We start from the raw sequence: 23,781 nt of genomic DNA, 5'->3' as shown, positions 1-23,781 counted from the left end.
TATCTCAACATTATGGAATTTTCTCAGTGGTGTCCTGCACCACTGAGAAAACAATTATATACTTGGCTTAATCCTTTATCCAAGTGTAAGCAAACAAAGTTTGCGCCTGAAGTATTTTCAGGACTTGGGCAACTCGTATATAGAAGCTAATAACTTCACATCACTTGCTCTAGTATCCCATAATGCAAAGCACATATCCTTATAGGTATGTATAATGCTATGCATTATGGAAAGAGTCTCTACCCAGGCCAGTTTTGACCTGCATTTAGGTCTCTTAAGTGAGAACCAGACCCAGAGGTGATACTAAGGTTGAAGTAATGCAGAAGTCATATTTTCATATACGAGTTGCCAAAAGATGCCATACACCTTATTATTAAAGTACTCTGGATTAGAGATAGTTGTTGGAAGTTTTTTCACCAGGTAAAGATTAAGAAAGGCATTTATTGACATTTTTCTTGAAGAACTGGAAGTTGTAGTTGTTGGGGAAACACGTTTTGGGGAAGGCTGTTCCAGAGACTTACCTGTTCTGCAAATGTGTGGTGGTTACAGAGACATTTCAATAAATATACTTTACTATACAACAAAGCTATGAATAGTTTTGTGTTACAATAAAGCTGAATATAATTTCCATAAAAAGAAATCATTGAATAAAAAATCTCTATTTAAATTCATGAATGTGTTATAAAATGATCGTTGCATTATAGAGAATTATTTGGATTTTCTTTTGTACTTTTTCAGGCTGTGACTGGACTTCTTCTACGCCCAGATGAAGTAAGTTCCATTACTTTATGCAATAACATATACAATAGTTATTTACTCTTAAACTGTTAAATATTCATGGAAGGATATTTCACTGAAACAAAAGCACATACTTTGAACTTTATTCTGAATTTTTACATAATTGTAAAATGTTACTTTGATATAGTGTCACTTTTTTCAAATGTTCCTCTACCTGACACCCTAGAATTTTTATAATCTAAATTTCCTTCAGATATTCTAGACCTCTTCAAGTTTGTCATAAATTCTGGATATTTTAGCTGGAATGAAAAGCTTTATCAACAAATCGTGTGAGGATATTGCAGTGGGTTCTCCGATATCTCCCATTCTTGCTAACTTCTATTTAGATCAACTAGAAGAGAAAATGTTAATGATTAATCCAAAACCTTTTATATGATTTCATATGGATGATATCTTTGATGTGTGAAATAATTCACATGAATAACTAGATGTTTTCTTACAAAAAAATTAATATCCTTCATCAGATAATCCATTTCACTATGGAACTATATCTTTACTTGATGTTCTCATAAAAAGCGAATTGGGTTGTTCCTTATCAACATCTGCTTTTTGCAAATCTTTTTCAGGTCAATATATCCAACAGACTTCACCTCACCATCCCTCACAAAAATATGGCTTTATTAAATATCTTCTTTCCAGAGCTCATATTATCTGTTCTTCATCTAATCTATTTCAGAAAGAAATTTCTACAATTAAATTCTCGTCGAAAGGCTTCGGTGTTGGTTATGCATTTTTTACTAAGTAATTTAAGGAAATTACAACATCCACTAGGATATACATTAAAATAAATTTTAATATACTTCAATATTTCAGCAACGTCACGTTGCCATTTTCAAGAAACTTAAGAACAAGACACGTGCACGCAGGCACAACAAACAGTAAATGAGGAAGAAGCAGGAAGCTATTATTTCTCCTAAAGTCCTGATGGTGCCCCTTAGCAGGCAATGTTGGTATTCTTGGGCGATTGGGCTGAAGGTCTTCTGATGTAGTTTTCCCAAATTTGAGGCAGTCTCATGCTGCCAAATTTGTTGAGGTTTGGATTGTTTCTTAGGGCTGAAGCTGATTCCATGAAAAGCCTTTCATATTTGTATTTATTATTTGTATTTTTTTTTTTTAGGATTTTTGTAATTTTTTCCAAGGTGCCTCGGATATAAGGTATGGTGATGGATTTAAAGTAATCCTTGTTGTGAGGGGGGGGGGGGTTGTGGTTTACTGGTTTCAATATTTTTTGAAAAAAAAACAACTGCCTTCCTCTCAGAAAAAATTACAAAAATCCAAAAAATACATGACTTAACTTCTTGTTACAGACCATATAACAAATTGGCATCCCTTATCCGCTCTTCTAAAGACCAACCTCCTCCCCCCCTAGACCTACCTCGTGTATCCCAGGTCCCTTGCATCTGTAAGCTGTCCTACTTTGGCTAAACAGGCAGGACAGCCAATATCAGAATTTCAGAACACAAGGACTACATCCGTTTTCACCAATACAGCCACTCTGGTCTTGCTGACCATGCGCTGGATACCTGCCATAGAATACGGTGGAAGAAAGCCACGATAGTACACCCTAGTAAATACAAATATGAAAGGCTTTTCATGGAATCAGCTTCAGCCCTAAGAAACAATCCAAAACTCAACAAATTTGGCAGCATGAGAGTGCCTCAAATTTGGGAAACCTACATCAGAAGACTTTTGGCCCAATCGTCCAAGAATACCAACATTGCCCGTTAAGGGCATCAATACTTTAGGAGAAATAATAGCTTCCTGCTTCTTCCTCATTTACTGTTTGTTGTGCCTGCATGCACGTGTCTTGTTCTTAAGTTTCTTGAAAATGGCAACGTGACGTTGCCGAAATATTGAAGTATATTAAAATTTATTTTAATGTATATCCTAGTGGACGTTGTAATTTCCTTAAATTACTTAGTAAAAAAAATGCATAACCAACGTCTGAGCCTTTCCACGAGAATTCTGATAATCCACGGAGATGATATCAGATGTAAATCATACCATGACGGTAAAATGAAGTTAAAGCTATCAAGACAACTGAATCATCTTGCCTTCCTAAAATGCTGCTGGGATAACCAGGTAATTCCTAACTGTGTGAAATTCAAGCACTGTTTCTCTTTGCAAAAGACTCTTCGTATTTATAACCGTGCCAGCCAAGCCTTACTCAGAGAACAAATTGCCGCCACTCGCCGTTTCCTGAATGATGCTAAATTAGCTATACAAGCACTCGAAGATTACCTTTCAAGCACCTTATGCCACGAAATTTGGTCTATTTTATACGACATCTCATGCACTGCAGCGGAGAAAGAATTTAAAAAAGTACGAGATCGACACATAAAAAAATTTAAAAATGAACTCAATCTCGAAACCACAACTTCCTACCGAAACGGTATTCAACCTTTCGTCATTTAGTGTAAAACCTGAAGCACTTTATGCCCTCGCACGTGGCCACAACTTCGCCATTGCTCCCAGAAGAATACCTGCTGAAGATATTATGATACGAATTGAACGCGGGATATGACACCTTCCAAACCATGTCGCCAACGTTATTAGACTGGATGTGGCTTGTGTTTTGACCAAAGCTAAACCAACAAAAGCCAAAATGCCCAGTAAGGAAATTAAATCTCTACTGGAATTAAAGAAAAAGAAGAAAATGATAATCACCAAAGCTGATAAAGTTAATGCCACAGTATTGCTTAACCAAAAGGATTACACAGGTAAGCTGAAAGCTTTATTGTTAGATCGGATTACTTACCTCCCTATTGAGTACAATCCCACCAACTCACAAATTAGAAAACTCCACAGGCTCCTTAAGAAGGTCACTTCTTGGCCTGTGGAAATCACTAACAAATTAAAACCATTTAACTCCATACCCCCCCCTCCCCGTATTTATGGACTCCCAAAAATACATAAGGAAAATGTGTCATTACGTCCCATAGTGGATGACATTTATTCCCCCACATACAAACTAGCTAAACATTTGGCCAAAGCTCTCTCACACTATACTGGTAACACACCTTCACACATAAAAAAACTCAGCCCACTTCAAAGCCAACATAGAAAACCTTACACTCAAACACACTGACATAATGGTCAGTTTCGATGTCTCCACCTTTTTCACAAATGTCCCACTCAAAGACTCCTTAGAGCTAATCCAAGCTAAATTTCCTCCCAATATCAGCCCTTTTTCAGTTCACAATGAACTCAGGCTATTTTGTTCGTAAAGAAAATTCTACAAACAAATAGAGTATAATAAATTTAGTTTAATCCTTTATCCAAGTGTGAGCAAACAAAGTTTGCACCTGAAAGTATCTTCAGGACTGGGGTAAGGTGGTAAACACCAGGGCAACTCCTTGAAAGGTGGAGCAAGCTACCAACACTGCTATCTCAGTATCTCCCATAATGCAAAACACATTTCCTTGCGGATATGTCTAATGTTATGCATTAAGGGAAGGGCCACTACCCAGACTAGTTTCGACCTTTATTGAGGTCTCTTCAGTGGGAGCCAGGCCCAAGTGGAGATACCAGGCAGAAGCATTAACAAGTCATCTCTACCTATAGGAGTTGCCAAATGGTGTGCCACCCTTTTTTTTTAATAAATTACTCTGGATTTAGAGAAAGATGTTGAAAGTTTATTTTTCACTTGGTTAGACTATAATAAATTTAGTTTAATCCTTTATCCAAGTGTGAGCAAACAAAGTTTGTGCCTGAAAGTATCTTCAGGACTGGGGTAAGGTGGTACAACACCAGGGCAACGCCTTGCAAAGGTGGAGCAAGCTACCAACACTCCTATCTCAGTATCTCCCATAATGCAAAACACATCTCCTTGCGGATATGTCTAATGTTATGCATTAAGGGAAGGGCCACTACCCAGGCACAAACTTTGTTTGCTCACTCTTGGATAAAGGATTAAACTAAATTTATTATAGTCTAACCAAGTGAAAAATAAACTTTCAACATCTAAACAAATAGAGGGGACAGCCATGGGTTCTCCACTCTCCCCACCCCTTGGCCAACTTTTACATGGAGACTTTTGAAGAGAAAGCCTTAAACTCTGCACCACAAAAACCAACCATTTGGCTTCGCTATGTTGATGATGTGTTCGCTATTTGGCCACATGGCTCCGATGCACTCCTCTCCTTCCTAACACATATAAACAACCCGCACCCCAGAATCAAATTCACCCTGGAAGAGAAAAAAAAACAACTGCCTTCCTTTCTTAGACACACTAGTCACCTGCCAGCATGATGGAACCTTGGTTTTCTCAGTCTATAGAAAACCCACCCATACAGGCAGATACTTTCACCAACAATCCCATCACCCCACCTTCTTGCAACAATATGAAGTCATTAAGCCACTACACAACAGTACTAAACTTATCTGTTCAAATGACAATGCCCTAACCACAGAACTATACCACATTCTCAACACTTTCTCAGCCAATGGCTACCCCCCCCCCCCCCCCGCCCCCCAAAAATCCAAAAAATATTGAAACCAGTAAACCACAACCCCCCCCCCTCACAACAAGGATTACTCTAAATCCATCACCATACCCTATATCCGAGGCACCTCGGAAAAAATTACAAAAATCCTAAAAAAAACATGACTTAACTTCTTGTTACAGACCATATAAAAAATTGGCATCCCTTATCCGCTCTACTAAAGACCCCCCCGATCTACCTGGTGTATACTAGGTCCCTTGCAGCTGTAAGCTGTCCTACTTTGGCCAAACAGGCAGGACAGCCAATATCAGAATTTCAGAACACAAGGACTACATCCGGTTTCACCAATACAGCCACTCTGGTCTTGTTGACCATGCACCGGATACGTGCCATAGAATACGGTGGAAGAAAGCCACGGTAGTACACCGTAGTAAATACAAATATGAAAGGCTTTTCATGGAATCAGCTTCAGCCCTAAGAAACAATCCAAACCTCAACAAATTTGGCAGCATGAGACTGCCTCAAATTTGGGAAACCTACATCAGAAGACCTTCAGCCGAATCGCTCAAGAATACCAACATTGTCCGTTAAGGGGCATCATCAGGACTTTAGGAGAAATAATAGCTTCCTGCTTCTTCCTCATTTACTGTTTGTTGTGCCTGCATGCACGTGTCGTTCGTAAGTTTCTTGAAAATTGCAACGTGACGTTGCCGAAATATTGAAGTATATTAAAATTTATTTTAATGTATATCCTAGTTGATGTTGTAATTTCTACAATTAAAGAACCTGCCATTCTCAACAGCTACAACCCCAAAACAGTAGAGAAGATTATCAACCATTTTTCTCCACCTTCTATTAGAAGAGAAGACTCGCACAGAATCACCATCCCATACATTAAAGACATCTCAGAATTATTTTGAAGTTTAATATTTTCACAACGTTTATGCCTATAAATTTAATTAGCTCATTAATACTATTTCCAAAAGATAAAATTACATCTTTACTTCTGCCTGGAGTCTATTCAGACCCAAGCAACTGCAAGTTATTCTACTTTGGACAAACAGCTCGATCTGTTTTTGCATGCCTTTTCTGAACACCAAGTCTATATTTCTTCCAAGAAGCAGAACAAATCAGATCTTGCAGAACATGGGATTACTAATTCTAGCCACAGGATCCTGTGGGCAATGGACTCTATGCCAAAAATCTGGGAAATTATTATTAAGAACTATATATAAATATATATATTTTTTAATTATATATAAATATATATATATTTTTAAATCACATGCACACATACTTCAGCTGATCCTAATATTATCGTTTTTTACCTGACTGCACTTAAGGAGAGATTCCATTCTCGATATACTTTTTTCAACTTATTCAGAATGAGTAATGCAACAGTTATCTGTTAATAAACATAAGTTCACATGTGTCTCTAGAGAATACAGAGAAAAATGTAAGAAATCTAAATTTTGAGTAAAAGTAACTAAACAAAATCATAGAAAGACATTGGGAAGAATATAAAAGATATATTGTGAAGGTGGAAAGCTACTCTGAAGACTTAAAAATTGAGAAAAGAGTGCTGTTAAAAGAAATTGTAAATGATAAAGTGACATAAAACTGAAAACATTCTGAATGTCTGGGATAATTATTTTGAAAGATTGTTGAAAACAGCTTTACATTACTGTGCTCCCCCCCTCCAATGTATAAGATCTCAAGGTTCTTTACATCACCAAAACCTTGACATCCTCATCTTTCTCTAAATCCAGAGTAATTTAATAATAAATTGGTACACCTTTTGGCAACTCGTATAGGTAAATATGACCTCTCCATTGCTTCTGCCTTAGTATCACTACTTCTGGGTCTGGCTCCCACTGATGAGACCTCAATAAAGATTGAAACTGGTCTGGGTAGTGGCCCTTCCCTTATTGCATAGCATTATACATCTCTGCTAGGAAATGTGCTTTGCATTATGGGAGATACTGAGACAAGGAGTGGTGAGAGCTAGGTCCACCTTAACTGCAAGTTGCCTCAGTCCTGAAGATACTTCTTGTGCAAACTTTGTTTGCATACACTTGGATAAAGGATTAAACTAAATTTATTATTATTTGAAGATTGTTCTATGAAATAAGCAGTAACAAAGAATGATGCAAAAATTTTCAAAGTAAATGCAAGCAGGAGTACCCATCAATACTTTAAATAGAAAAAGCTGCTAGAAACTTGAAATGCAGTAAGGAAGCTGGAGTTTTTATGAAGATCCTACACACAAGAGGTTGGTCAATCTATAGTATATTAATACCATGGATGGGCATGAAGGAACTTGTTCACATTTCATTGTGAGCAAGTTCCTTCTGGAGATGATGATATTCTACTAGAAATGATCAAGTATAGGGATATAAAAGCTTTATAATGGCTATACACCTACAAGCTTTACAAAAGCATGGTCAGAAGGTCTAATTCCAGATGATTGGAGTAGAGCTCTTATAGTATCCGTCTATAAAAAAGCACAATAAAGCTAAATACGAGAATCACAGAGGAATTTCCTTATTGAGTGTTCCAGATAAGATTTATACAAGCATACTTGAGAAGAGGCTAAGAAAAAATTCGAAAAGAAACTTAGAGAAGAACAAACCGAGTTCAGACCAAATAGAAAGTTGAGATCAGATTTTCACTTTGAGACAAATTGTGGATAAATCATGGGAATATAAGTATCCATGATACTTGAATCTGGGATAATTATTTTGAATGATTGTTCAATGAAATAAGCAGTAACAAAAGAATGATACAAAATAGTCAAAGTAAATGCAAACAGGAGTACCCATCACTACTTGTAATAGAAAAAAGAAATGCAGTAAGGCTAATTTTGCTGATTTTTAACCCAGTTCTTCAGAGTGCAACTACTTGTTACTATATATTTAAGTTGTAAGTTGGCAGTTTGAATTGAAGGAAATACAGGAAGATGTTACAGGGAAAATCAGGTGTAAAGGCAAGGGTGCACGCTGTCAGCACTGTTATTCATCATCTATATCAGAACTTCCCGAATTGTGAGGTGTACCTCCCTTGGGGGAGGTACAGACAGAGTCCAGGGCTGGTATGAAGAACCTTTCAGTTGTACATTGTTACAATAAATCCACCTTTCCCCAGAATACTAGTTTCAAGTGAGTAATATGGTGCTGGAGGAGGCACGAATATTGTTTTCCTTACAGCCAGTTCGTCAAAGTTGTACTGTAAAATCTTTACTCTTATTTTATTCTTATTATTTTACTCTATATTTAGTCTATATTCTCTTATCCTTACCTCTTGATTATTCTTAATTATACTGAAACTTTATCTTCAATTTTAATTCTCTTAACTTCAATGTCTCTCTTGGCCGATCTATACTTACAAGAACAATGCTAGTAGTTTGTGGGACAAAGGAATTACTAATGGCAGATACCTATTCCCTTTGTCTCACACTGGTTCTAATTCCTTTTTCGGATTCAAGGAAAATTTATTTTTCACTCCGCCACCCCGAATCCTAGATTAACAGATAGTGTAGAATCGAGGAACCAGAACGCAGTTTAGCATACAATCTTATGTTATTAAGAGTTACGTTTGCAGTCGTAGCCTCTCTATAATTTAATCTCCTGCTGTGGTCCGTAATTTATGAGCAAGTGCAACAGAGAAGAAAATCAGGCAGGTCATCAGTTAAACAAAAGAAACAAAACATTTAATTCAATTGAAACATTGTACATACTATGAGTTCACTCTTAATATATAATCTGCAATTGCTAATGAATGAGCACTAATTTACTTAGATTCTCAATATCTATCTTAGCATGCATGACAAAGAACTTCAGTTAAGGCTTACAATCTACACTAAAAAAATTTCACTTATTCATTAATACTAAGGACAGTTATTAGCTGAACTACTAAACTAGCTTCATATGCTCTTATATAATTTCTTCTCACAAAGCTCACAACTTTTTCTATCATTTAAAAGACAATTCTTAGGCTCCATGTGCTCTCAATTAATTCACTTAACAAAATACTCAAAATTCTCATTATTCCTTTATCATTCAAAGAAAACTTTCTCTAAAGTCCTTCCTAAAGTTTACATACATTCTTCTAAAACACATATACACATAATAAAACATGGACTGTACATTACCAATTGCTGGGGAATTATCTGGCCACTTTACATATCTCGTCTGGACACTTACTTTCGACACCACGTTCCTTCTGCTTTCTCTGAGGTATTCTTCAAGGTTATAATCTGCACTTACTTCTGCCGCCGAAAATAGGTAGATGTTGTTCCATGGTGAACTCGTTCAACATCATCCACAGAATCCACGGAGAACGAGGGGATGCCACGAGGAGGCTACATACACATCAGCATGACCGCCCGAAAACTCCGGAGCGAAACTCCACACAAGAGCAAGAGTAAAAACTCCGCCTAAAGAACAAGAGAACCTCCGAGTTTCCTTGGCACTGCACGACTTTTTAAATTGTGCGCCACACGTTCGCTCCACATCATCGATTACTCCTCCCATTTTCTCAGCGTCACCTCACGTCACCAGTACCGCACGGCGCACACGGAAATCTTAGCCTACTCTTCTGCGCATATGAGTGGGGGGGGGGAGCTTATTTGCTTATGAAAAGGTGCACTTGTACTCTATGATGCACGTGTTTCGATATTCCAGCCATTTCTATTTAATCGGATTATTCTTTCACCCAGCAATTTATAAGTACTTACACTTACGCAGTTTAGCAATTTTCAATACTTTATAACATCACATATTAAATGAAGGATTCTCAGCTTAGTAATATTTTAGTGAAATTTACAAGAGTCTAGTATATTCTGGTACATCAGTAATTGATTCAAAATTGCAAGCCCATGTCAAGTCTGAAGGAAACGTAAATTAATTTAATTTTTGTTTAATTCAGAACTTAATAGTACACCTACTCACTCAGCCAATGAGCACATGGAATTAGTGTGCTCTGGCCTGTGATTAGTCTACATGGCCTTCACTCAGTCCCAGTCTCTATTCTCCTCCTATGTTTTGCACGTGATACCATCGCTTTTATTCATCACTCATCTCTTGTTTGAAGGAGTCTCTCTCTCAGCTGATTTGTGTATTCAGTTAAATATATAAAATATACATATATATTTTGCCCCAACAAGTCAATAATATGTCAAAGAAAAAGTGAGGATTACATACAATTTGGGAAAGACACAGCAAAGGATATTATGCAAATTTTCCTACTTTAGAGAATATTCTTTCTCGAAAAAAATTGTTACTGAAACAGAAACTGTTACAGAATTGATTCAATGTGGTGTTTTGACTCATCTGGAAAATCTCATGGATTCAAGAGTCATTTCCCTTGAAATGAATTGACCAGCAGATTCAGAATCCTTTCACTTTTAATTTGGATTTGATGGATGATGCTGATAAGAAGGACGAACTACAGAGCAAATCTTTGCTAAAGCAAAATTTTGTTAATCAAAATCTTGTTGAATTCTGGCATTCCCAAATGGCTGCATACCCACTTTGCCAAGTAAAGCTCTTTTAACCTTAATCCCATTTGCTACAACCTATCTATGCGAATCGTGATTTCAACTTTATTCAGTATGGAGACAAAATTTAGAAATTGTTTGGATGCCAAACATGATGCTCATCTAGCACTGTCAAAGATTGTTCCTTGATCTTCTGTCCTAACTGGTCAAAAGCAGCAACATCCATCTCATTAAAGAGGTTATGAAGAATTATATACAGTACAGGTTTCTCCAGATCTTTGCATGACAAATGTCCAAATATGAATAACAAAAAAAAAAAAAAAAAACTTGTGAGATCTTTCTGAACAATAAATACAAAAAGTTATATTCAGGCAATGAAAATCATGGAAAAAATTGGGAAAATTTGGGGAAAAGAGCAAAGTTAATAATAATGGCAAATACCTGTTGGATTTCTGCTCAGGACATGGATTGGTTATTACTAACACCATGTTCCAACATAAAAATGTGCACAAATTCACATGGAGAGAAGAGGCAAGGAATAAAAAAAGTCTCATTGACTATGTTATTGTTGATAGTGGTATTTTCTCCCTGGTGCAGGACACCAGAGTGTGCAGAGGATTTGAAATTGGAAGCGATCACTATTTAGTCTTGAGCAGGATGAAATTGAATTTCATATTGAAAAGAATAACATGTAAGAAAGTTTTAAAATGAATTAAAGTTGAGCAGCTCTCAGATGTGAACTGTAGACTAAAATACACAAAGATTATTGAAGAAAAAGTGAAAGAGTTTGAGAACAGGAACCAAACCTTGGAGATTCAGTGGCAAGCCTTGAAGAAAACTCTGATTGATTCAGCCAGAGAGGCATGTGGTGAGGTTGTCTGTAAGGACAGAAAAAAAAGAACTCCATGGTGGACACAGGAAGTTAAAGAGGCAGTGAAGGAAAAGAAGAAAGCATATCAAAAGTTCCTGACAAATAAGTCAGCTTGTGCTCTTAGAGAATACAGAGACAAATGTAAGAAAGCTAAACACTGTGTAAAACTAGCTAAACAAAAGTCATGGGAGGACTTTGGCAAGAACATAGAAAATAAATATCAAGAAGGTGATAAGATATTCTGGAGGTTGTTGAAGAAGCTTAAAAATGGAGAAAAGTGTTCTGTAAAAGGCGTTAAAGATGATAAAGGTGACATGAAAACGGGAGAAAAGATATCCTTGAAGTATGGAGTAATTACTTCGAAAAATTGCTAAATGAAACAGGCAGTGATAGCACATTGGTAAAAAACACTCAACAGGCATACTGTTAAGTTCTGAATGAAACAAAAATTAAATTAATTTACGTTTCCTACAAGCTTAACATGGGCTTGCATTTTTGAATCAATTATTGATATATCAGATATACTAAATTATTAAATTTCCAAAATATTACTAAACAGGGACTCTTTCATTTATTTATGTTATATGTTATAATGAAAAATAGGAGGAGAAATCAATGTTAATGGGTGGCATGCAATTTAAAAAGTTGTGCAGCGCCAGAAAAAAGACTCTTACTCTTGGGCTTGTGCTCTCTTACGCTCCGGGTCTCGTGCAGTCTTGCTGTGGTGTGTGGAACCTCCTCGTGGCATCCTCTTGTTCCCCGCGTATTCGAGATAATGACCGAGGAACTTTGCCATGGATTTCCCAAAAATTTACCAATCGGCGACCAGCCCAGCAGAAGATATTCACCGATGCTTATGGAGATTTCGTTACGATGTTGAGCCAGTTCACCAGAGAATAACGTATACTTATTTTCGGAGGCAGAAGTATGTGCAGATCGAACCCTTGAAGAATGCCTCAGAAAAAGCAGAAGGAACATGGAGTCGAAAGTATTTGTCCTGACGAGATATGTGAAGTGGCCAAATAGTTTCCACAGCAATTGGTAATGTATAGTCTAATTTTTTTTTGTAAATGTATATTAAAAGGATATCTGTAAATTTTAGGAAGGACTCTAGAGATTGTTTCTTTTAATGATAGAGTATGTTATGAGTATTTTGTGAGAGAAATTGTATGAGAACACGTGGAGTTACATTAGTAATTCAGTTAACGAATGACTTTAGTATTGATGAATAAGTGTGATCTTTCAAGTAAAGTCGTAAATTATAAACATAGTTCTTTGTCATACATGCTAAGATAGATATAGAGAATCTGAGAAATTAGTGCCCATTCATCAGCAATTGCAGATTACTTAATTAGAGTGTATTCATAATGTGTAATATGTATCAATTGAATTAAATGTTTTGTTCTTTTTGTTTAACTAATGACTTGCCTGATTTTCTTCTCTGTTGCACTTGCTCATAAAATATGGACCACAGCAGGAGATTAATTTATAGAGAGGCTACAATTGCAAACATAACCTAGAGTAATATAAGATTGTAAGCTAAACTGTTTCTGGTTCCTTGATTCTACACTCTTTGATAATCTAGGATTCATGGTGGTGCAGCGGAAAAAATAAATTTTCCCTGAATCTGAAAAAGGAATTGGTATTGGCCATTAGAATTCCCTTTGTCCCCCAAACCACTAGCATCGTTCTTATAGTTAAAGATCGGTCCACTGAGAATGTTGATACTTATAGGATAAATTAAGTGTTAGAGATAAGTGCAATAAGTATAATTTAAAGAGAACAATATGTAAGATAAATAAAGGAGAAATTAAATTTTACAATACAGTCAGGAATACATATCCATACTTGAAGTAGAAAAAGCCACCAAAGACTTGAAATGTGGAAAGGCAACAGGAGTAGATGATATTCGACCAGAAATGCTAAAGTATGGTGGTATAAAAGTCTTGCAGTGGCTGCACTGCACATAGTTCAGAAGGCCTGGACAGAGATGTGTGAACAGAGCTAATATCAGGTGGTATGGCTACTATGTTCCTTCTCTTTGTTTTCTGAGTCAATCACCCTACACATGAAAGTCAGTTATAAAAATACTAGACTTTTAATTGCAGATACAAAAAATCTTCCATAAAAAATAACAAAAAAATGTACAAATATGAAAAAGATAACAAAAAAACTGGAACAAATAATAAAATTACACCCAAAATAATGCCATAATTCTTTCCAATAAGAAACACTTCCATATTAATTTCTCCAACATTCAAGGCATTAATGCAAACATTAGTGACATACATCACCACTTACAGACATCAAAACCTGAACTCTTTTTTCTAACAGAACCTCAGTTGGCATCCCCCATGATCACAGTCCACCTCAACTCCCAGCTACATCCTACATGATGCATTTTTGCATCATGTAGGATGTAACCTTTCTATATGCTTAGTGGGATTCATTTCCTACTTTGCTGTATTAATAAATTTGTTGGAAGCCACTCATCATCATCAATAACTTTGAAAGTAAATGAGATGATTATTTAAAATGAATAAAAACTGTAAATTATGCAAAAAAAAAATTATATTATGAATGCATTTAGAATGAGGCTAAAAATTCACATGCAACTTGTTTCTGATCACTGACCTATGGTGAATGGGTTTCTGGAGTCCTGCTTTTATCTAACTTTTGAAAAGATTTACAGTAATACCTCGACTTACGCAAATCCGAAGTTACACGGTTTCTTATATGTACGTATTCCCATCATGCCTCACCACTAGTCGTATCTTTCCGCACTGGCCGCATTCGCCAGTGTCGCACATGCTGTGAACAAGCACTGACGTGTTTTGCGCAGTCTCCATTCATACACGATTTTTATAGTCTATAAAATCACATAAAAAATAATAATGTCGTCCAAAAGAAGCAAGTCCGATTCTTCTACAGCTAGCAAGAAAAGAAAAACATTGACTTTGGAAACAAAACTCAACATTATTAAGGATTTTGAAGGCGGAATGAAAATTTGTGAGCTATCAAAGAAGTTCGATCTACAGGAACCCACAGTAAGAACAGTCGTGAAAGATAAAGAAAGAATTCTCACTGCTGTGAAAAATGCCCAATCATTGAATTCAAGCATAATTCGTAAACATCATGGGATTATTGGTGAGATGGAAACGATGCTTAAATTATGGTGTGATAATCAAGTGAGAGTAAAAAATTGATCAAACGCCGATATGTAGCCAAGCCAAGCTGATTTTTGAGAGGCTAAAAGTAGAAGCTGGAGAAGCGGCCAAAGAAGAAAATTTCGTGGCCAGTAATGGTTGGTTCAAACGATTTAAAAATCGCTGTAACTGGCACAGCAGCAGAGAGTGGAGAGGCAGCAAGTGCTGATAAAGAGGCTTCGTCTGCTTTTCCTGAGACACTTAAGGCTATCATCGAGGAAGGTAGCTATAGCAGTCAAACCACGAGACCGGGTTGTTCTGGAAAAAGATGCCTAAGAGAACTTTCATTGCACGTGAAGAAAAAAACGTTTCCTGGCTTTAAGGCTTCCAAAGACCAGTTGACAGTAATGCTTGGTGGAAATGCAGCTGGTGATTGCAAATTAAAACCTCTCTTAATTTATCGCTCCAAAAATCCAGGAGCTCTGAAAAAAAAATCTAAAGCTGGCTTGCCAGTGATTTGGAAGTCAAATTCTAAAGCTTGGGTGACAGCTTCTATTTTTGAAGACTAGTTTGGTCACCACTTCATACCTGAAGTTGAACGTTATTGCCAGTTTAAAAAAATTCTGTTTAAAGTTATGCTCATTATTGATAATGCACCTGGTCACCCTCCTGCAACTTTAATTGATTTTGATCCACGTGTAAAAGTTGTTTTCTTGCCTCCAAATATAACCAGCTTACTTCAACCGATGGACCAAGGAGTTATCAAAACATTCAAAGCGTACTACACATGGCGTTCGTTTGCAAGTCTGAATGAAGCTATGAGTCAAAATGAGTAACTGTCTGTTAAAGAGTTTTGGAAACAGTTTAATGTTTTAGATGCTGTAAGGATTATCGGAGATTCTTCGGGTGAAATTTCCCAAAAAACCTTGAATGGTGTCTGGAAAAAACTTTGTCCATCCTTTTTTAAATGCAAAACTGATCAAGTTGCTGAGGCAATAGAAGAAGTTGTCAACCTTGCCAGGCAATTAGATTTAGAAGTCGACAGTGAAGATGTCAGCGAGCTGTTAGACTCGCATAACAAGGAGCTTACGAGCTCATAGAGATGCATAAGCAAAGCGCTACTGAAGAGACCGAAACTTCAGATCCAGTTTTACTAGAAAAGCACATGGCAATTGCAAAATTAACAGAAGGTCTCAGCTTAATTAAGAAAGGTTTACAGATTTTGGAGGACATGGATTCTAACGAGGAACGAATTGTAGCCACAACGCAAGGAATAAAAAAATCACTGGCTTGCTATGAAGAAATTTTGCATGACGAGAAAAAGACATTATGCCGTCAGACGAATCTATTAGATTTTATGAAACCATCGACATCGAAATAACTTTCTTTTTTTTATGTACAAAAAACTACAGTTATGATTACTGTATTTCTTAAAAAAAATATAAGTGATTTTGTAAACCTTTGCTCCCAATTGCATATTTGTATATATAAATTACATGCAAAATGATACCCTGAGTTATGCGAATTCGACTTACACCTTTTTTCTTTTTTTTTTTTTAAATAGGAAAATGCATGTGTACAGTTTCCTTTAGGCATAATTCCCATAGGAAAAACAAACACTGTTGCAAAGTCACTTTTCTGGTTGCCTTTATCATCAGAAGCTCAGTAAGTATTTATTTGTTTTTTATGTTGATTCTGTCCTAAAAATTTTTTTTATTATTTTTTTTAGTTTCTTTTTTCTAGATATTGTGAAGCCATAGTCTCTCTCTCTCTCTCTCTTATGTATATTGTATCTTGAATTCTAAATACAATATTGAACCATGGAAAAGTTTATAAAAAGGATGTTAAAATATTTATTTTGTTGGTTTCAAGAAACATGCACATGCAACATTCCCCTGAAAAATCAGAATCAGAATACTGTAACTGTTTTATGCCATTGGTCGGGTTATATTTTTGTTGGCTTGTGGTAGGATATGCTACTGATAGCTGTATTCACCTTGCAATTGAAATTATTTAGCAAAGATTTGCTATCTCTTGTTATGCTTCATCAAAAGAATGCTATACAAATGAACTGTAGCCAACATAAAAACAAACAGCATGGTGCTTATAATTACAGAATTCTTTGGCATTAAGGCCAACGCAACTAGGGATATGAAGGTAGTTTATTAGCAGTTTAAAATAACACTGCATAGGGTGCAGTGTTATTTTTATTAAATGTTGTCCTTATTTTCATTAATTCTCTCCTGAACTGGGGAGATCAAGGGATTTGGGGAACTCTAGAAAAGGAAAATAGAGAACTTATTCTTGAGAATAAGTTTAAAAAAAAATTCTGCCAGGCATACTTTTTATTAGTGTCCAAAAATGTAAGACACTTGTTTGTTCCCTTTTTGGTTTGAAATTTGATACACATATTAGACATTTTTGTTTCAGAGCCAGATCATACCAAATAGATATCATTAACAAATAGGTTTAGTTAAATACTGAAGTAAACATTTGATCTTCAAAACGCTCCATGAATTACGCTTCTTAAAATGGTAGAAATCAGACCATCCATAGCATACCTTCAAATTGCGTGAAAATCTTCATCCAAGAACAACCAGCATTAATAGTGAAATTGGAGAGTGTTCTGATGCACAACCCAGTTGGTGGGTAGATGAGCAGTAGAATCTGTGACTGATATAGACCTCAGGGATATCTTTTTATTTTTCTTTCTTAACAAATTAATTTATGTATGAGGCTCTAGTATGATGTACATATAACTTATTAATAACAGAAAATTATCAGGAGAAACTTTATTTAATAACTTCTCAAGCCTGTTTAATTAACTCTTGTTAAGTGCTAATCACACCACATGTAAATTGGTAACAGAGTATCAAGTTTTGGAAGTATTCATTGCTGCTGGAGCCATCTTTATCTTGCCTAGTAATAGTTATTAGGAATTATAGACACTTTAACACAAGAATATTTTAATGTTTTCCAAATATTTAAATGATCAATTGTTGGTATTCCACCTTGTAAAAAACTGTTCTTATGTAGCCACTGAGGACAGTCTGTTAGTTTCAGACTGAAATATTTGGCAAACATTAAAATATTCTTGTGTTAAAGTGTCTATAATGCCTAATTATAATGCAAAAGTGTCTCTCAAGAGTAGTAATAGTTATATTTATAATTAAGTAATAAGTTAATAGTTTCTGAAAGAGGCGTGTGTGTGTCTGTCTCAATTCTGCACACAAGAGGTTGCAAAATCTACCAGCACATTAGTCCTCTTTGTAGTCAAAGAGAAAGAAGGAACTTGTTGATCTTGGAAATGTGGTTATTATCAATAGTGAGGAGAAGGTGAAGAATTAAAGGTCTCTTTGCAGGAAATAAGGAAAGATTGTATTTTGGTGGCATTGAAGTTGACTAGGCATTCCCTCTTCAGTGATATGTGGCATTGCAAGGTTTGTCAAATAAAAGAGGTGTGTACTGCTGTCAACAAAACTGTGGATAGGATTTCGGATTAGTGAGAGAAGGTCATTTATGAACAGGAGAAAGAGCATGCGTAAATATGCACACAAGAAGAGGTTGCAAAATCTACCAACACAGTCCTCTTTGTAGTCAAAGAGAGAGAAGGAACTTGTTTAGTATGTTTGAAGCTGGCACTGAATGGAGGTTTACCAGTAGCTTCTGCTGTGTTTATGGACTTAAGGGGGGGGAGATAAAGCACCGGGGTACTCTGGCATCAAAGAACAGAAGCCTTCCACCATGGCACTCACAGTGAATGACCAATGAGGAAATTAGTAATCCAGTTGCATAGGATGGATGCAAGATCATACTATGCCAGGCCTGATCAAAAGCCTTGGAAATATGTGGAATATCCACTTTCTTCATGTAGCGTCCTCAGTGAGAGGATGCAGCACCATGTCCTTCCAGTTCTCTGTTGGTGGCTTTACTTTTTGTTTCTGCATAGCCATGTGATCCTGTCCATGATCTTATCTTCAAGCCATGTTCTTCGTTTTTTGCCTCTTGATCCTTTTCCCATAATTTTTCCTTTTAAAACTGTTAGTATCCTCTATCCTGCTGAACCTCTCAGTACATGTCCTGCCAATCTCATCTTTCTCTGGATCATTTCCTGTAATAAAGATCCCTGTGTTCTCATTCTCTGTAGAACATCTGTATTTGTCACATGTTCTGTCCATGGGATTTTCAGAGCTCTCCTATAGCACCACATTTCAAAGGCCATTATCTGTTGCTTGCCTTACTGTCTTCTTGAATATCCAAGTCTCACTTCCATATGTGAAAACTGGCCACACTAATGTTCTTATCATTCTTTTCTTTGTCTCGATACCCACAGAACTTCTGAGCAGATCTCTATTTTTCCAGAATACATCTTTAGCTATGGCTGTTCTTATTTTTATTTCTTTATCTTGCTTTCCATCTGCAGTAAAATAGGTGCCTAAATATTTGTATTCTGTTGTATGTTCAATTTTCATATTGTTTATGAATATTTCTGGCTCGGATCTGCTTTTGAGATTTTCATAAATTTGGTCTTTTTTTTGCATTAATATCTAATCCAAATTCTTTACCTTCTTCAATTAGTAGCTGATTAAGTTGTTTCTGTTTTCTACTATTAGAATGGTATCATCAGCATATCTAAGAGTGTTGTATTTTATACCATTGATACTAATTCTTATGTTGAAAGGATACAACCTTGTCTAACTCCTCTTTTTATTTTCACTACAGAATCTCATTGTTAAACAGCTGCATTTTCTGTTTGGTGTAAATCATTTTTATAATCTTAAGTACATGATCTTCTATTCTAATTTATCTAATATACTGAACATTTTATTATGTTTTACCTGGTGAAAAGCCTTCTGAAAGTCTATGAAGGATATGTAAATATTCCTATTTCTTTCAGGTGATCTATCTATTAGTATTTTTAGTTCCAGGATAGCATTAATGGTTCCCATTCCTCTTCTGAAGCCTTGCTGTTGTTCACTCAATTCACTGCTTATGGCTCTTTCAATTTGTTTGTTAAATAGTTAAAATAATTTTAGATGCATGGGATATTAGGTTAACAGTTCTGTAATCCTTGCAATTTTGTGCATTATGTTTCTTTGGAATTGGTGTGCAGATAGATGTAAAAACTTCAGGTAATTGTATTGTTTTATAGATGTCCTGAATGGATTCCACTAAATAGTTGTTATTATTGCCAGTCAAAGCTTTCAACAACCCTGCTGGAATATTATCACACCCAGGGGATTTATTATTAGGAAGATTCTTGATTGCGTGTTCTACCTCCTTTCTTGTGGGTAGAGTGGTATCTGTTGTTACGTTTAACTTAAGGTGTCATGAATCATCTAACATGTTACCATTATCATCATCATAGAGGTCTGATAAGTACTCCACCCATGTTCCATTTATCTTTTCCTTATCAATGAGCATGCTTCCATCTTTGTCCTTGATGTTATTAGGCTGTGTACGTTTTGCTTTTCCATTAAATCCTTTCACTTTCAGGAATGCTTCTCTGGTTTTGTTCTTATTTTGTAATTCTATCTCAATGCACTGCCTATTTATCCAGTTTTCTTTCAATCTTTTACATAACTGTTTGATTCTTTTATCCAAAGTTTTATATCTTAACCTTTCTTCTTCATTTGCTCCTCTTTTCCATGTCTTCTTTCATCAATAAGGTTGATTACCTTTTGAGTTATCCATGTTTTTTTCTTTCTTTCTTTCTTGTTTATTGATGTGATTTTTAACAGATGTTATGATAGCTGCTTGTAATCTATTCCACTTGAGAGGGTTCATTTTCGTTTTGCAACTGTGCAGACAGCAGTTCTGAAATATTTTCATTGCATTTTGATTTTATTATTGGATTTTGTACCATTTACAGATCCCATTTTAGGGGTTGACTTCTTTTAAATTTTATTGTTTTCAGACAAATATTCATCTTCATTAAGACCAGTCTATGATCAGATCCACAGTCAGCACTTTGCATCGGCTTTGAGTTCCGTATTCCATTGAAGTAACGTTTACTGACTACAATATAGTCTAATTGATTTTTGTATCTTCCATCCAGACTTTCCCATGTGTAACGTGCTGTTGGTTTTTGCTCAAAATAAGTGTTTGTTACAGAAATCAATCAGCTTTTGTCCTCTCTCATTCCGAATTCCTAGTCCAAATGAACCCACGTGTGTAGATGTTCTCTCTGATCCAACCTTTGCATTCCAGTCACCCATAGCACAAATAACTCAATCTTTCTTGCCTCCAACTTTCTTTATACACCATTCTATTCCATCATACATGATATCTATTTCTGCTTCCTCATTCTGTTCTGTAGGAGCATATACTTGAATGATCAGCATATCTTTAGGTTTAGATTTCACTAGAATTGCCACTTAGGTTTTACTAAACCTTTCTAAAGCTTAATCCATATATGGGTGATGTTGGCAAGGAGATCTAAGGGATCTAACTCTAGGCTCATATTGGCAGAATCCATATTGGTTGTCACTAATTAACTAGTGGGCTTCTAGGTGGTGAAGAAGTTGATTGTTAGTGACTTTCCTCCGTTATTTTCGATAAGACAGAGGTGAATGCAGTGAGATGATAGTTGGATGGTTGCCTTTTATCTCCTTTTTTTGGGGGATTGGTTAGATGTAGGATTGTTTCCTTGCTGATGGAGAGTGATACCAAACGAGTGTGAAGAATTGTAAAGTATAGGATAAGTGTTAGTTCAGGAGCAGAAGTTTTTTAAGCACAATTGAAAGATACCATGAGAGTCGATTATTAGTCATTGCTCATTTGGAATTCACAAATTGTAATGTTCGTTAGACTTCTCATCTCCAGCGATCACAAAAAAAAAGCAGGAATTATCAAGACTGTTGAGCAGTGTGCTTTTACTGTCTGCTCTGCTGAATCAAGGTTTGCTGAAGACTTACTAATCAAGCCTTGACGTTCAATCTCACGTATGAAAATTTCTGTGAATTTACTGTTGCTGAATTACCAAAAAAAAAAAAAAAAAAACTGAATAGGCATGAATGTATCATGTCATGATACAAAATGTCACGTGGATCTTCATTCTTCATTTTAACAATTTGTACTCCTCATTTCAGCGCTTAGGGGATTTTTCATGGAACACCATCTCAGTTCCTCCTTTATGTGCTATTACCTTTATATTACTTGCAGGATACATGTTATTTTATGTATTTTTTCTTTGATGGCATGTTAAATCCCCCTCCCATTTATTTTGCAAGAGAATTACAACTAATTATTAGGATTTTTGCCCAAGTCTCAGTTGAGTTTGCTTTTAGTCCAAATACAGAACCAGGGACTTTTTTTTTTAAAATATGATTGAATATTCTTTTCACCCAACATTGTGCTTAAAGAATCAAATGGTACTTAATCTATAGTTTACTGTTGAGAATGCAACTGAAGGCTTTTGTGTTCTCCTGACAATTTATTTTGAGAGTTTTGGTCTGTTTGATTGATTATTTAATTTGATTAAAAGAGCCTAGAAGAGTTGCAGCAAATTTATTTAAGAGGATCACATTTCTTTATAGAATAAGTAACTAAGGTTAATATCCACTTAACATGTATTTCAATTTTAATTTATCATCATCATCATCAAATTCCTGACATGTACCCTCAAGGGAGTGTACAGGATATGATAGTACTACATGAAAAATTTACATCATTACTAACTCCCTATCTACAATTTTCCTCCAAATCAGTCTGTTACTTGTCAAGACTCCAACATTATCAGATGTTATATTTCTATCATCTAAGGCAGTTTGTACCGTATCAATTCACCTATATCTTGGTCTCCTCTGGGTCGTTTTGTTGCCAACCTGGCAGAGAACACTTGTTTTGCTAATCTTTCCTCGCTCATTCTGTTTAAGTGACCATACCACCTGAGATTAGCTCTGCTAACCCATTCCTGGATGCTGACAATGTCTAGTTCTATCCTAACATCCTCGTTTTTAATATGATATTGCCACTGATGCCGTCTGTTCACACCTCTAATCTTTCTCAGAACTCTAATACATGCGGTCTCTAGTCTTTGTTCAGGTGTTTTACTTCTGACCCAGCTCTCAGATCCATAAGTTAAAATAGGTTTGAACACTATCTTGTATAGAGCTAATTTAGTGTTCCGACTAATTTCTCTCTTATTCCATATGAATTTATTCAGTTGACTTCCTACCATATCAGCTTTGTTGATTTTGCTGTCTATTTCCATATTTAATTTACCATCTTCACTAAAAATCGTGCCTAAATAGCTGAAATGTTTTACTTGTTCCACAGGTTCTCTGTTCACAACACAGTTGACATTTTCAATGATTCTACCTATTTTCATTGTCTTTATCTTTTTATTGCTGACCTTCATGCTATATCTATTACAACAGTTATTCAATATAGTCAGGGAATCATGCAAACTTGTAGTGGATTTATTTAGAAGTATAACATCGTCTGCATAAAGCAAAGAGCTGACATTAACATCTCCAATTTTGATATCACATTTAATACCACTTTCCTTCATAATGTGATCCATATAGATAATGAATAACAGAGGGGATAATGTACATCCTTGTCTCACACTAGATTTAACATTAAACCATCTTCCTGTACTTTCTTCAATTCTAACTGCTGACTTGCAACTCAAATAAAGATTAAGTATTGCTTGATATAATACCCCATTGACACCATATAACTGTAGCATATTGAATAGCTTCTCTCTTGGCACCTTGTCATATGCCTTTTCCAGATTGACAAAACTTAAACACAGATATTTGTTATATTCCCATGCTTTCTCAACTAATTGTCATAAAGTGAAGATCTGATCCTGACAGCCTCTATTTGGCTTGAATCGAGCTTGTTCATCACTAAGCTTTTCTTCCACAATTCTTCTCAACTGTTTCTCAAGTATACTTGCATAGATCTTGCCAAGAACACTCATTAGGGAAATACCTCTGTAATTCTTACATTCAGTTTTATTTCCCTTTTTATATATGGGTACTATAAGAGCTCTACAGCAATCATCAGGAATTC

The 23,781-nt window shown here is 35.8% G+C and overlaps 1 protein-coding gene across 2 annotated transcripts in view; it reads left to right on the top strand.

Annotated features, from left to right (window-relative positions):
• Mulk (acylglycerol kinase-like protein Mulk) overlaps nt 1–23,781 on the top strand; it is a 182,859-nt gene that overhangs the window by 79,097 nt on the left and 79,981 nt on the right. For both annotated transcript variants that reach the window (XM_090402840.1, XM_090402841.1), the window contains exons 7-8: nt 739–771; nt 16,322–16,422. In XM_090402840.1, the coding sequence (XP_090258966.1) occupies nt 739–771; nt 16,322–16,422 (134 nt within the window). The remainder of the gene's footprint in view (nt 1–738; nt 772–16,321; nt 16,423–23,781) is intronic.

The sequence above is a fragment of the Typopeltis vanoorti genome, chromosome 13, assembly GCF_054136105.1.
Source record: "Typopeltis vanoorti isolate ZY-2024b chromosome 13, IOZ_Tvanoo_1.0, whole genome shotgun sequence".
Taxonomy (NCBI): domain Eukaryota; kingdom Metazoa; phylum Arthropoda; class Arachnida; order Uropygi; family Thelyphonidae; genus Typopeltis; species Typopeltis vanoorti.
This window is presented reverse-complemented; position numbering and strand designations above follow the sequence as displayed.